This window comes from Nestor notabilis, unplaced genomic scaffold, assembly GCF_000696875.1.
Source record: "Nestor notabilis isolate BGI_N333 unplaced genomic scaffold, ASM69687v1 scaffold33287, whole genome shotgun sequence".
NCBI lineage: Eukaryota > Metazoa > Chordata > Aves > Psittaciformes > Psittacidae > Nestor > Nestor notabilis.
In genome coordinates this window covers 1,459-14,453 of record NW_009935863.1, presented here as the reverse complement: position 1 = coordinate 14,453, position 12,995 = coordinate 1,459, and the positions used below count along the sequence as shown (strand labels likewise).

At 42.7% G+C, this 12,995-nt stretch overlaps 1 protein-coding gene across 1 annotated transcript in view; it reads right to left on the bottom strand.

Annotated features, from left to right (window-relative positions):
- Positions 1-12,995, bottom strand: part of CFAP61 (cilia and flagella associated protein 61) — a 38,738-nt gene that overhangs the window by 25,417 nt on the left and 326 nt on the right. The window contains exons 2-6 of the mRNA XM_010018018.1: positions 12,625-12,757; positions 10,487-10,640; positions 4,982-5,073; positions 3,742-3,920; positions 591-630 (exon numbers count right to left, since the gene is read on the bottom strand). Of these exons, the coding sequence (XP_010016320.1) occupies positions 591-630; positions 3,742-3,920; positions 4,982-5,073; positions 10,487-10,640; positions 12,625-12,757 (598 nt within the window). The remainder of the gene's footprint in view (positions 1-590; positions 631-3,741; positions 3,921-4,981; positions 5,074-10,486; positions 10,641-12,624; positions 12,758-12,995) is intronic.

Genomic DNA, 12,995 nt, shown 5'->3' with positions numbered 1-12,995 from the left:
ATTGCTCTACCTAGCTGGCTTGATGCCTGGGCAGCACAAAGGAACTGATGAGCTCAACATCAAGCTGGCTCACAGAAGCAGGTCCTTTAGCTCCCATAGTGAAGACTTATTAGTTAATATCCTGATATTCCCTAATGGTTGTTTTTTTCCATGCACAGCTCCCTCCCCGACACCCCTTTCTTCCTTGATAGAATAATCACAGACTGACTTTGCACTGTGTGCACAGTAGACTTGATGAATGCAAGAATGTAATGTATTTCCCCCAGCTTTGTTTTTAACTTAGGTACAGTCTGGATGTATGCATGATTTTAAAGGAGTTTGAAATATTTGCTTTCTAAATCTGCATCTCAGAAAAGCCCCTGTGGAACATAAACCAAGGACTGATGTTTGCGATACAGAAAGTCCAAAGCAGTCATGGAGGGGAGTTGAACTCGTCAGAGTATCTCAGCCCAGGGTAGCTCAGTCAGAGCTCGCTCCTGTCAGTCACAGACTTCCTGGGGCGTCATATCCAAATACTCTGGCTGACTACTATACTGCTGACAACTGTCCCACCACGCATTCGCATGCACACAAACTTGAATTATACTTACTGGGAAAAGCCTGAAAACATAATTCAGGAAATCCAGTGATCTGCAAGCGAGAGAATACACTGTTAAATGCAGCACACATCAGCCAGAGCCTGTACATGTTGGCATTTACATCCCTGTAAGTGCAAGACACAGTTATTCACAGTCATCAGTCCACTTGTTCCTCACTGATCAGCTGCAGATGTTGCACACTGTCTGCAGCTGACTTCCAGGCCTTAAAGCATCACTAGTAACAAGAATAAGCCTCCATGTCTGAACTAATCTCACAGCATTCTCAGCTCTTCACTGAAAGGCAAAAAGAAAAAGACTCACACTGTTGACTCCAGCGTTTTCCAGAGGTCATTCACAGGCTGTCAGAGCAGCGTTAACGTACAGCCAGCGTTAACTGAGGTTGCAAACAGTTGTTGCTATGGCCCACAACATTCATATGCACTACCAAGAGTTCTGTCTTTACCCACTTCATAAAGGTCTCTGATGTGCTTGATGAGACTAACAGGAATGTCAATACCTTGAATTGGTTTTGAACACTTCTTTCCACTTCTCACCTACTGGTTTAGAGTAAGTCCACCCTCTTTTCCATGGTGACAGTGAAATGTGACCATTGAATGAAATTTGAGTTTAAAAGACATGAGAAATCTAACAAATTCTTCATGTCTCTCCTATGTGTAAGCTCTAAACCCACATATGAATGATGCTGAAGCGTTATAAAATATTTTCCACTGTACAAAATGTCTGTTGAAGAAACTCAATATAGATACATCACCTAAAACTATTGATAAGACTCCTCCTCCATCCAGACCTGTAGTTAAGTTCCCTTTAATTACTTGACCAATAATATTACTGAATGAAAAGAGAAATAATTTCTAATAAAAATATCTATGTTTGAAAGAAAACTTTCAACAAAAGCTGTAGGCACAGATCTGGATTGGGGCATTATACAGTCACCTATATAGTCCATAATTACAGCTAGTTAATAGACTAGCTAAATGGGGGAAAGGGAAATGCCATTGCAATGGAGTTTTCTGCTCTCTCATATCCAGCACCTCCTTGGCAGCAGGGAACACAAGAATGAAGGTAGGAGATTTTTCTTAAAAAGGTATCAAATGTCTGCAGAAGAACTAGCAGGTTGGTTCCTCCACAGTTCACTTCCAATGCATTAACAAGCCACAAAGCTTTAAGATTTAAGCCACTCCAGATTTAAGAGATGGAAACATTTAGCAACCTTACTGGGTAACACAAATTCCTCAGTGGTAAGCTCCCCTCGAGGGCTAAGATGCAATCATGCCTGCATTTCTATTTCTGGATCCATGCAGGTCAGCAGTAACTCCTGCAGGACACAGCCAGGATTGCCTCACACCACCCTTTCAACGCCCTCACTTCTCTAAGGTTTCTTTCGCAAACAGGTGGATAAAGCAAACACAAGCAAAATACATGAAAACAGCAAGATCTACAGATTCCTCAGCTCTTGAGAAGAGGATCTTGCACGAGTTAATCTGAGGAGAAGCCTTCAGGAAGGAATGCTGTCCTCTCCACAGATACCCATCTTGGAATCCAAATTGTTCCAGAGATGTCTCCAGCGAAAACCAGAATGGGACTGCAGTGCTGAGTGATAAACAGAGTGAACAGACCTTGAAGAGAAACGTGGTGCAGACGAAGGACAGACTTTGAGAAGGGGGCAAAAAAGTGAGAGATCCCTATCCTAAGCAGGATGCTGTGAGCAGAGAACTCAACTAGCCTACAGGAGAGTATTTCCCAACACAGGTATAGACCACTGCTGTGAATTGCTGGTTCAGGGTAAAGGAGTAGTTCCACAGCAAGGCCCTCCCTCAGCAGTATTTTAAAATAAGGTTATTTTATTCTGGAATAATTATTTGAATTTTATTTTAGACCAGATTGTCCAGAAATCCAGTGTTTTGGAATGGACTCTCTGCAGTGCCATGGTTCTGTCGCATGTACGTGCATCAGTGCTTCCAAGTACACCACAGACTTCCGGCACTGCATTTCTCTCTCCTCCTAATGAATCTGACCTGCGTTACTTGGGAAACATGTACCAAGAAGACCATGTGTTTGCTTTGCTTTTGTAACTTAGGATACTTGTAGTTGAAGCAGATTCAGTGTTTAATCCCTTTGGGTAGGACCCCTCCTTAACCAAGAAACAGCTTAAGAAATAGAATTAATTTTCAAGGAGTTCTTATCTGTCTTCTTAGAGAAGTGTACTCCTAAATTTCCTCTAAAGCAGATGAGTTGAGAAGTTGGCAGTCACTAGTGACTGCTACCACAAGCAGAGAGATGTTTCTGCAAATGGTACTACAGTTGTCAAACTCATCATCTGTAAAGTCCTTGCTACTGATACCCTGGGTCTCTAGAAATCACATCTGTTCAAGAGCATGGAAGACCTTGGGTGTGCTCAGCCTCCTTCTGTCTCCTTCTTGTAAGTATCTACATGGTTTATCTTTCTTTCTAGGCTCTATAAACAAGAGCAGGGCTCACTTGTAAGCAGAACGGGCCAATGCTCCTGGAGAGGCTTTGCTGATGTGGTTGAGCACAGGTTCATTCTTCAGGGGTGCAGAGAAATTTGGCAAAAAAAGGTCTAACACGTGTATAGATCTGTTCTACTCCACCAGGATCTCAGAGTCCAAAGTCAGCAGCAACCATGTGAAGATAAAAAGACTTTGTCTTCCCCCTGCTGCAGTGGATTCCAGGAAACTGAATCAATTCTCTCAGTGACGGGAGACTGAGGCTTTAGAAAGGAGAACATTTAACCACAGAGTTCAGAACACTTTTACTGCCCCATGGAACAAGATGAACAGTATAGCAACATCCAGCTCCTTTTGCAGTTAGCCAGCTTTGGCATCAATGTTTCTTAAGAAGAAGAAGAAGTAGCCTTCTTCCAAAATTTCAACTAGCATTTTGCCAACAGAAATGCATTCTGAACTTCCTGTCCCCACAGATGTCCCACCACAGGGGGAAAGTTGCAACCAGAGCTTCAAAATTTCACTAAGTTATTAGTGAAAGTAAAAGAAATGGGAAAAAAAGAGGTCAGAAAAGATCCAACCTCCCTGCATCGTGTGCTGCCACTTCCAGCTTTGTCCTAAAAATGGAGCACTGAGAGCTGGTATTAAACTGGGAAAGCAGGAACTTCACCCAAGCTTACCTGCTTTCATACTTCTCATCGATCCAAAACAGGCGGATACAGAAAGCATTGGAAGCTCCTCTGTACACGGGGTGAAAAGCACCTTTTTCTTCAGCCTCAAGGAGTGTTGCTGAGGCTTTGAAATCCTTGACATCACCTGAGAGCAGCTCAGCTTGGGGGACGGTAACGGCTCCGCTGCTCTGCAGTAACAACACACAAGTGGTCACGTATAACAGTTCAGAGAATACTTTCATTTTTAATTAACAGCTTTCGCATTATTCCTACCTAACAGCATTCCAAGCACATGCACAGGGATACACTTTTTACTTGTCATATTCTGACAAACACAAAGTTCAAGGAGGTATATTTAATGGGATGTCTGTTTCTCAAACACTAGATAAAAATGGTCTTTAAAAATACACACATTCTTGCTGAAGAGCAACATATTCACAAACTAAGTTACCATGAGAGTCCCTTTGTAAGGCAGGAAACCATTTATCTTTGAGAAATGTTTCTATGTAAAAAAAATTGTTTCCAGGTGTGTATTGAAAATAGGTGAAAGTTGAAAACATGTTATGCTAAAGAAAATGGGATCAATGCAGAGAAAATTGTGGAGATGGAAATGAACAATGGGAAGAAAACCAGAGGAGCTTTGATATGTACTGATGCAACCATTCAGAATTTCTCAGGGTAAATTCTCTGCAGGTTTCTGCTGCTCCACTGCATTTCATAGGAATGGTCTTTTATCAAGTTGAGCTTCACTCAACAGAAGAGGCACAGAGAGAACACGTGCCCTTTAACGTCTGCAGCCCACAGGGGAAAACTGGAGCTGCATTGCTGCTTTTCAGCTCTGGCAGCTTCCTGTCAACAGCAGCGTTTTAGCTCCCAAGAGAGTCAGCCAAACCCTCGGGCGTCGCCCTGGCTCCCACCCTGCCAGTTCCAGGAAAGCTCTCTCCCACCTGCGAGGAGCCCGTTCAGAGCTGTGCTTCCATATGCCCTCACTTGGCAGCAGACCTGCACAAACAGGCCCCCATCTTCTTCCTCCTCTCACTGCTGCCCCTGTGTTGGCTGGTCCTGTGGAAGTGGATGAGAAAACCACCCCCGTCCATCCTGATCCCGCACAACAGCAGATCTAAACGTGGGTCCATGCACAGGACAGTGCAGGACTGGCAATAGCAAGCATTGCCTGTCCTGGCAGCCTCTACCTGCGCTTCACATTAGCTTTGAAAGTCATTAGCACTACTGTGTGCAGAGGTATTACCTGCACAGCTGCATCCTCATCCGGAACATGTTCAAAGTTTGGAGATGGAACAGTCTCTGTCTCTTGACTTGTTTGGTTGCTTTTATCTTCACCTGAGTAATGAAAATGAAGCATCAGGCTTAAAAATGCAAGCTGAATCCTCAGGATCACAGCATTAAGCAGAGTGTGCCAGGCTGCCTTTATTGGAAGGTTTATTTCATTGGTTTTTAACAACCACAGTTAAAATAGACCCTCCCACAGTTACTTGGCTAGAATTTCATTAGACTATTTGATTTCAAGGCAAAAAAAAAATAAAAAAAAATCAGAGAATTGGTTGCAGAAGAAGAATTGAACAAGACAGAGTTCGGAGGCAATTCCTAACTCATGTATTATATGTAGTAAATTTTTACCCTATTTGAAGAGACAAGTCTGAGTGATTAGTATATTGACTGGTATCTTAAACCCTGGAGCTGTTCTAACTTGTTTTCTGATGATCACAAGGGTGAGCAAGGGCTCTCAATTCCCAGATTAGCTCTCCTAAACCAACCCAAATTCAGAATAAATCCTGCTCAGGCCAGAACCCTTATTTACTGGTGCAAGCAGGGACAAGAATCAGGTATTTGAAGAAGTCCCTTCTCAGTTGCTAAACCTAACTAGGTCTCTAAACCCCATTTTCCTTCTTACACAAGGTGGTTGCTCAGTTTGTCTATTGCCTGACTGCCATACTATACGATGCTGCATATACACCCGTACAGCCACCCAGCACGGACGTACTGCACCCCTGGCCAAATGCTTACGGCAGTCAAAGCAAGCAGCCAGATGTTAGGGAGCTTGCTGCGATACCACTAAACACATTTTTTTTCTCAATCCCTGTCCAGGCCCAAATCTCAAGTGGATGTTTAAAATATGGAGAAGCAACAAGCGAAGTATCCAAAGACAATCTGAAACACATGATGCATTATGTTTGATTTCAATTGCCTGGCCATTAGTTTAAGACAGATGTTAGCAGTTTTTACACGGCAACACACAAGATCTCTTTAGAGCTCTGCCCAGAACAGAAACAACTGTGAGTTTCCCTCCAGCATACTGCTTGCTAGACAGCAGATCACCATTCCAGCAGGTGCTGCACAGCGGGGAAAGCAGTCCCTAGGTCTGGATTATTCTCTTTAAAGCCAGCAGAAGGAAGGCGTATCCAGGATGAGATGCACAAAGGTCACATTAAAGTTAACGTTATGGACCAAACTTATTTGAATCATCAACTTGGAAAGGAAATGTTGAAATACCAGTAAAACCTACATGCAAAATATATGTGAATCCTACATGTGAAACACCAGTGAATCCTGCATGTGAAACGTGTGAATCCTACATGTGAAATGTGTGAATCCTACATGTGAAATACACATGAATCCTACATGTTACTCCAAGTGACCACCCGAACTACTAAAGCCAAGTGTTAGCTCCTGCATTTTTAGCCCTGAACATACCTTCACAAGTTGTGCCATTCCTGTTACTGTCCCCTCCCCAGTTGTAGAGACATGCTCGCAGTTTGGGTTTATATTTAACAGGAAAGCCTGAACGTGAGTTTTAACTCATGAACTCTGGAGGTGTGGGTATCGCTGCTGCAGCAAACACATCAGGCCAGGACGTGGCATGTGAGAGCTCCAGTAACACAAGGAAGTCAAAGTTTCTGAGCCCCAGAAGGAACGAAAAACCTTCAGAAGACCCAGCACAAGAGAATCCTTCACTCCTCTCTGAACAATACCTTGGGAAAACCATCTAAGTACATTCGTCAACATGAGCATTTCTTCATACAGTAACGAGCTTAAAAAAAATACCTCGAAGGTTTAAAATAATTCATCCAAAAGTATTCTGAAAAATATGTTATCTGAAAATCTGTTCCTCTGTTAGTAGAGAAGAATGCAGAGGCAATGTGCAGGGCAAGAAGAAACACAGGGCTTGAGACTGTGGTTTCTCAGAGGTATCACAGATGTGAGGCTTCACAGGAACGATCAGATGTGGTGTGGCCTAACCCAGCACTGCTTCCCATCACAAACAGCCCTGCAGGTGTCACAGGTAATTAATACAGGGCTCTGGTTGTGTGTAAATATTGAGATGTTGTTCCTGACTTTACACTGAGACGAAATTCCTCAATGGCTCTCTCATCCACCACTGGCAAATGTAGCTGCAGCACTGTTTGCATGGATGTGCACAGAAGTGGTGGGATGAACGCAAATATTGTTGCACTAAACGAAGTAAGGAATGTGAACAAAGAGAAAATGGAACTAATCCTGTGATTGCCGGGTTGTTAGCAGAGGCAACAGGCAGCAGGAGCAAGAAGCCAGTTCACCATGAAGCCTGATGAAAAGCCCTTGAATCATTCCCCCTGCATCATAATGTTTTGTAGCTACTAATTCGTGACACCATATAGAGTAACAACCAAATGACTGTAATTACCCTGAGGCATAAGTGGCATATCAATACTGGGTTAAAGACAGATTCCTGTATGGGCTTTCATTACTATTCAGTATTACATTCTGAAAGGAAAAATGTCAACAACTTGTGATCCCTACTTACCAGGCTAAAGAGCGTGGAAAGCCACTGGGGGTTTATTTATGTGTGAACATCAAATGACCCTACACAGGAATGCAGCCTGCATTTGGAATTCAAGACAGGAAGTCCCCAGCCCTACTGATCCAAGGGGTCCCCTGAGCCGCCCTCACACCCCAGCATGCCTCAGCGCCAGGTTTCCAGTCCAGCCGCCTGCAGGAGTGGTGCCATCACTGAGACACCATTCACACAGCCATTCCTGGAGTGCTCGTGTTATGCTCAGTAAGCAAATACCAGCCCTATGCGACTGACACTACAGTGCATTCCAAGGACTTAGCTTCACCCTTACACTGGAAAGGCTCCACAATGGACTCCTGGGATGCAACTCTCATATGGACTGTACAGTTACCAAAAAACCTCCAAACAAACCCCCCCAAACTTACAAACAAAAACCTCAACAAAAAAAACCAACCCCAAGACTCCAACATACCAACCCCCAGGCAAGACAATCCTCCTTCCAAATTACGTATTTGAATAAAACAAAAAGGCAGAAGGAAGGGAACTGTGCTTACGACTTGGTTGGGGTCTTTCTTGCTGTAAATTTCTTTACTAAAAGAGTGGGATTTTTAATTTAAAAAAAAAAAAAAAGTAGGTGGAGGGAAAGAAAAAAAAGAAAGCAAAAAATAAAAAAAAGCAGCATTCCTGTTTCTCCTGGAAGTTTTCATGAATGAATACTGAAATAAATGGAGTCACATCTCATGAATAATGAAACACAAATCATCATTCAAACCGCTCAAAAAACAGGGATTTTTGTTTATAGCCATTAGTCAAATGTGTACTAAGCAGTTAAAGGAAAAGCTGTTTATCAAATATCTACCATATGAGACACATACTTTCAATAAGCCATAACAAACTTCTGTAACTGTTGCAATCTAATGCCTTATTGAACGGGTATCAGAAACTTGAGCAGTAAGTTTACATTTGAATTTCTTCCCTCTTTCTTTTTTCTTTCTCTGAAATTCAGCTACCACAATCGTTAGTTTCACCTCTCTCCTTTGGGCCATACTGGGCAGGTATAAACAACAACTTCCAATGTTTCAGGACAACAAACACTTCCTGAAGTGTTGTAATTGTTCATTTATTCTAAAACATGCAGAGCTACAACAATAATTTTAATTATTATTCAGTGATAAGGGAATTAATATTGCTGAGCTGCGCAGCCATGAGTAACCCTGATTTTACTATTACATTTCTAGTGGCGCTTTCCCTCTAGGAATAGTGTCAGAGCCAGGCTCTTGGCTTATGCCACTCAAGTTCCTTCTCAGGTGTCTGAGACCATCAGCAATTTGTACTCAAGCTACCTGAAAAAGCCTACAAGTAATTCTCCTTCCCCAGACCTACCTGTCATTTCAAACAGAGGGATAATCCTTCTCCTAAAAATCTTGCCTGAAGGAGACACACGGGATTGCAAACTAGTATCAACTGTCAAAACTAACCTAGTATTTAAATGGAGAGGGAAAAGAAGAGCAATGAACACGTGAGCTGTGAGCCATGCTACTTTATAGACTTCTGAAAGCACTCAAGTCACACCAGAACCTGAACAGGGTGGCTGTTCATGCTAAGTTTTCATATTTTGAAAAAGTCTCTTCGACTTCCTAAATGTAAGAGCCGCGGTGTTAAAACCTGTAACCACCCCCTCATTAAAAAGCTCAGCAGCACAGAATTGGCCACAAAACATGGGCCTACAGCTTGCAGCCCCTGGACAAGGAAAGCACTCAGAAGTGTCTGAGGGTTTTCCCCAAATCAGTAACAGTCACAGAGTAGTTGTGGTTGAAGGGACCACTGGAGGTCATCTTGTCCAAGCCCTCTGCTCAAGCAGGGTCACCTAGAGCTGGCTGTGCAGGACTGTGTTCCCACTACTTTTCAGCTTTTCAGACCAGACTATGGTGACTGATGTTTCCTCCTCCCTCAGTCTCATTTATGTCTCTACATGTCTGTCACCTATTTTGAAATGACACTGCTGCAGCTCCAGCAGCACAGGATGATATGGGAGGAGACAGTGGCTCCCTTCACCTCTGTGTGCAAGCTGCTGCTTTGTGGGGGAGGGAAGTCCACAGGAGCAGCTGTAGGACTTTGTTCTTTTGCTTTCCTGTTCTATGGCTGTCAGCTCCCAGGTGCCAGATGGTGGCTGCTCTGGTGCTCCCTCGCTGCCTGTTTTGCCTGCTGCTTTGTGTTCAGACAGGCAGATACCAATGACCTGATGTGGAGTTTTAATTCTATTACTGATAATTAGTAGACAGCAAAATGTTGTCCTTTGCACAAAAAGCCCTTTGACACTGAAACATAAAGATGACAACTGTAAACCATTTACATGACACTTCTCTTCTGCAAAGAGGTAACATTCATGTTAGTGGTTTCTATGCTTTGCAGTAAGGTGGCTTGTACATGTGTTGTTGTATCATGCCCGGTATAAAAACAGAATAGAGACAGTTGCTGAATCTTATCATCTAGAAGACTGCAAACAGCAAGCAAAGAGAGCAGAAGCTGGACCAGAAGTTAATAGGATGGCACAAGTCAATGGGACCACATAGTAGCCATAGTTAACCAGGAGCTTAGCTGCAGACATTAGAACCGCATTTCAAAACCGAGCCTTCAGTTAATAGCACAGCCATAGCTAACTGACAGAAAACACACCTGATGCTTCAGCGTTCCAAAACCTGACACCCAGGTTTAGCCCATATCTGATACAGACCAGCTCCCCACAACCAAAACCAACCACCACTTCCCAGTCAGACACCAGGGCTAGCAAAATTTCCCTCCCGAATTACAACCCACCAGGTAACCATCTCCGAAACAGACACACTACTTGTGTTTTTCTTGCCAGCAAGCCTACATCCTCCTCCAACCTTTGGCAAAACCTAATCAGAAGCTAGAAACACATGCACTCCCAATGTATCTAGCAGTTTAGGACACAGATACCTTCTTGAAGGCTTGGCTCCTGTGGCATTTTGAGAATATCTTCAGGATGTGGTTTACAAAGTCCATGGAAAGGCCCCAAGTCAAAACACTCTTGCAACAAGGAAACATTCACTTGAGAACACAAGCTCATGAATCCTACCGCAGTGTCAGCAGCCTGAAACACAAAAGCAATGGCACACAGATGTGGAAGCTGAGCACGTGGTTTGAGGTCAGGACAAAAACTTGAAGAAAAAAAATTATGAAACATAGAAGTTACTGGTTGTGCATAAAGGAACTATTCCAGCAAAAGTTAAAGTTTCCTGTTTATTCCCCTGTAATGTCTGTATTAGGGTCTCTATATTAGATGGTCCAATTGTTTTGTTAGCTATGACTTACAAGAGCATTAGGATTATATGTATGGACCAAATAATGACCTATTGCTTCAATAAAACGTCTGCTACAGTATATAAAAACCATATACTTTCAGCTACATACCTCCAAAAAGATGTGATTTTTGTTTAACTTAAAGTGCAGGTAAAGTAAAATCAGGCTTTAGATACCCATAATGGCCAGTTACTGCACTCTGTTTTGTAAAGAAAACTGCTCAAACTGAAAAGTGTATTTTATTTTCCTATGAAAATGATTAATTCAAGAAAGTGCTTCTCTAGTATATAAGCAGTATCTAATGGAGTACATGGTGTGTATTATTTGCAGCAATTATAAGTGCTAAATATTTTCAAGTTCTGAAAAAAAAAATAATTTAATAACTAGTCCTTAAAACAACACAACAGCCTCGCAAGTACCACAACGATGAGCCCCTGCCATGGGAAAGGCCATATCACTCCGCGTGTTTGGTACTGAGTGTTTCCAGGAAGTTGGGGTCTTCAGAAGGAAATACACTCTGAAAATGGGAACTGGTGTGCTGGAGGGCTTTGGCTTTCAGCAGAGATGAGTCCAAAAATAGGAAGCTCTTCAGTTTTTAGTGCTGCCGCAACCTTCTAGCGAAACACACATAACCAGGTTTTTTCCTCTCACTACACATACTGCAGGCCCCCTTTCTAAACAGAATGAAACCGCAATGGCTGGGTTTGTAGAGCTGTATGTAGAGCTCCCATTTAGAGATGGGAGGCCATCAGCACTCCCATCAAAATAAAAAATACAAACTTTAATTTTCCCCCTCAAACAACAAGTGACTGTTTGTTTGCTTGTTTGCGTAACTGAACAAAAGCTGGGGCACTGCAGTTGTCTGGCTGCTGTGTAATTCTAGGCCCAAGGCTCAGCAGAGGCTGATTAACCAATCCATCTACCATATGTGCAAAAAGAGGCTGCCAGCTTCATTCTCTGCAGGGAAAATTGGCATCTATCTTGGTTCGCATGGAGGTGTCTTCCCAATCTGCGGCAGCAGTGGCAAGTGTAAGCTATGAGGGCCTGAAACACCTTTTGCTGGTATCATATTGAGCTATAAATGTACAATTGAAATGTATTATTTATAAAGATAGCCATTTGTAATGTGCTATTACACTAATGCTTTATTGTTTCCCATTTGGCTTCCAATGGTAGTGATAACACGTTATGGTTTGTAAAATCATTTGCTATAGAAAGCAGACTTGTGGAATTAAGCAGGTTATGTTGCCCATCAGCTAACACCACCATGCACAATTACTAACGCATGAAAACCTTACAAGGAATTTTCAGAGGCTAACTATTACCACCTCTTTCTCATTTAGATTAATTCTTGGGTTTCTGTCTTCAATTCAGCAAAAATGTGGCTGCCTGAGCCTGGAGACGGGAAACACCTACAGCTTTTTTAACTGTGAAACTATCACATGCAGTATTCATTTTCACTGGGAATGAAAACTGGTCAGCTATAATGCAAATGTCTAAAATGGCAACATGGTTTCTTCAAGATGGTCCATTCCAATTACTGGAAAAGAATCTACACGATTACTGGAACTGCTGCTTCATTTGTTTTAACAGGAGACAGCGCTCCTAAAGACAGACACAAAACATGTGGCGGAGGGCACTGTGTGTGCAGATCACAAATTCTGCCTTCCAAACGTGAGCTTGTTCTTTTTGTTCGTTGAACTGCAGTGTGAGCTGTCACATGCGACATCACTGGTGTTAGGATTAAACAAAACCAGAGCTCATGGTAGACTGACCTCACCAACAGCAGCCTGATTTTCTTCATCTTGACATTCTATGAGATCAGCAATGAAATATTCACTATAGGTTTCTTTCAGAGTCTCACTCTGACGTGTCCAGAGTGTCATGATGTCATCATGATCTTCCAGCCTGCAAAAAAAGAGGTTAGGTAACATCCTAAAGCTCCACCATTAATAGGTCCTGATCCTGCTGATCTACTCCATTAGCATTTGCACAGATATTACAAATACCTGATCCAAAGCCTCCACCCACAAATAATTTCACCTAGGACATGTCTCCAGTGCACACTAAATTGGGAGCCTCAGCACCAGAGGAGAGACAGAACCACTCCCAGAAGCCAGCATAATCCACCTACGATCTGGATGCT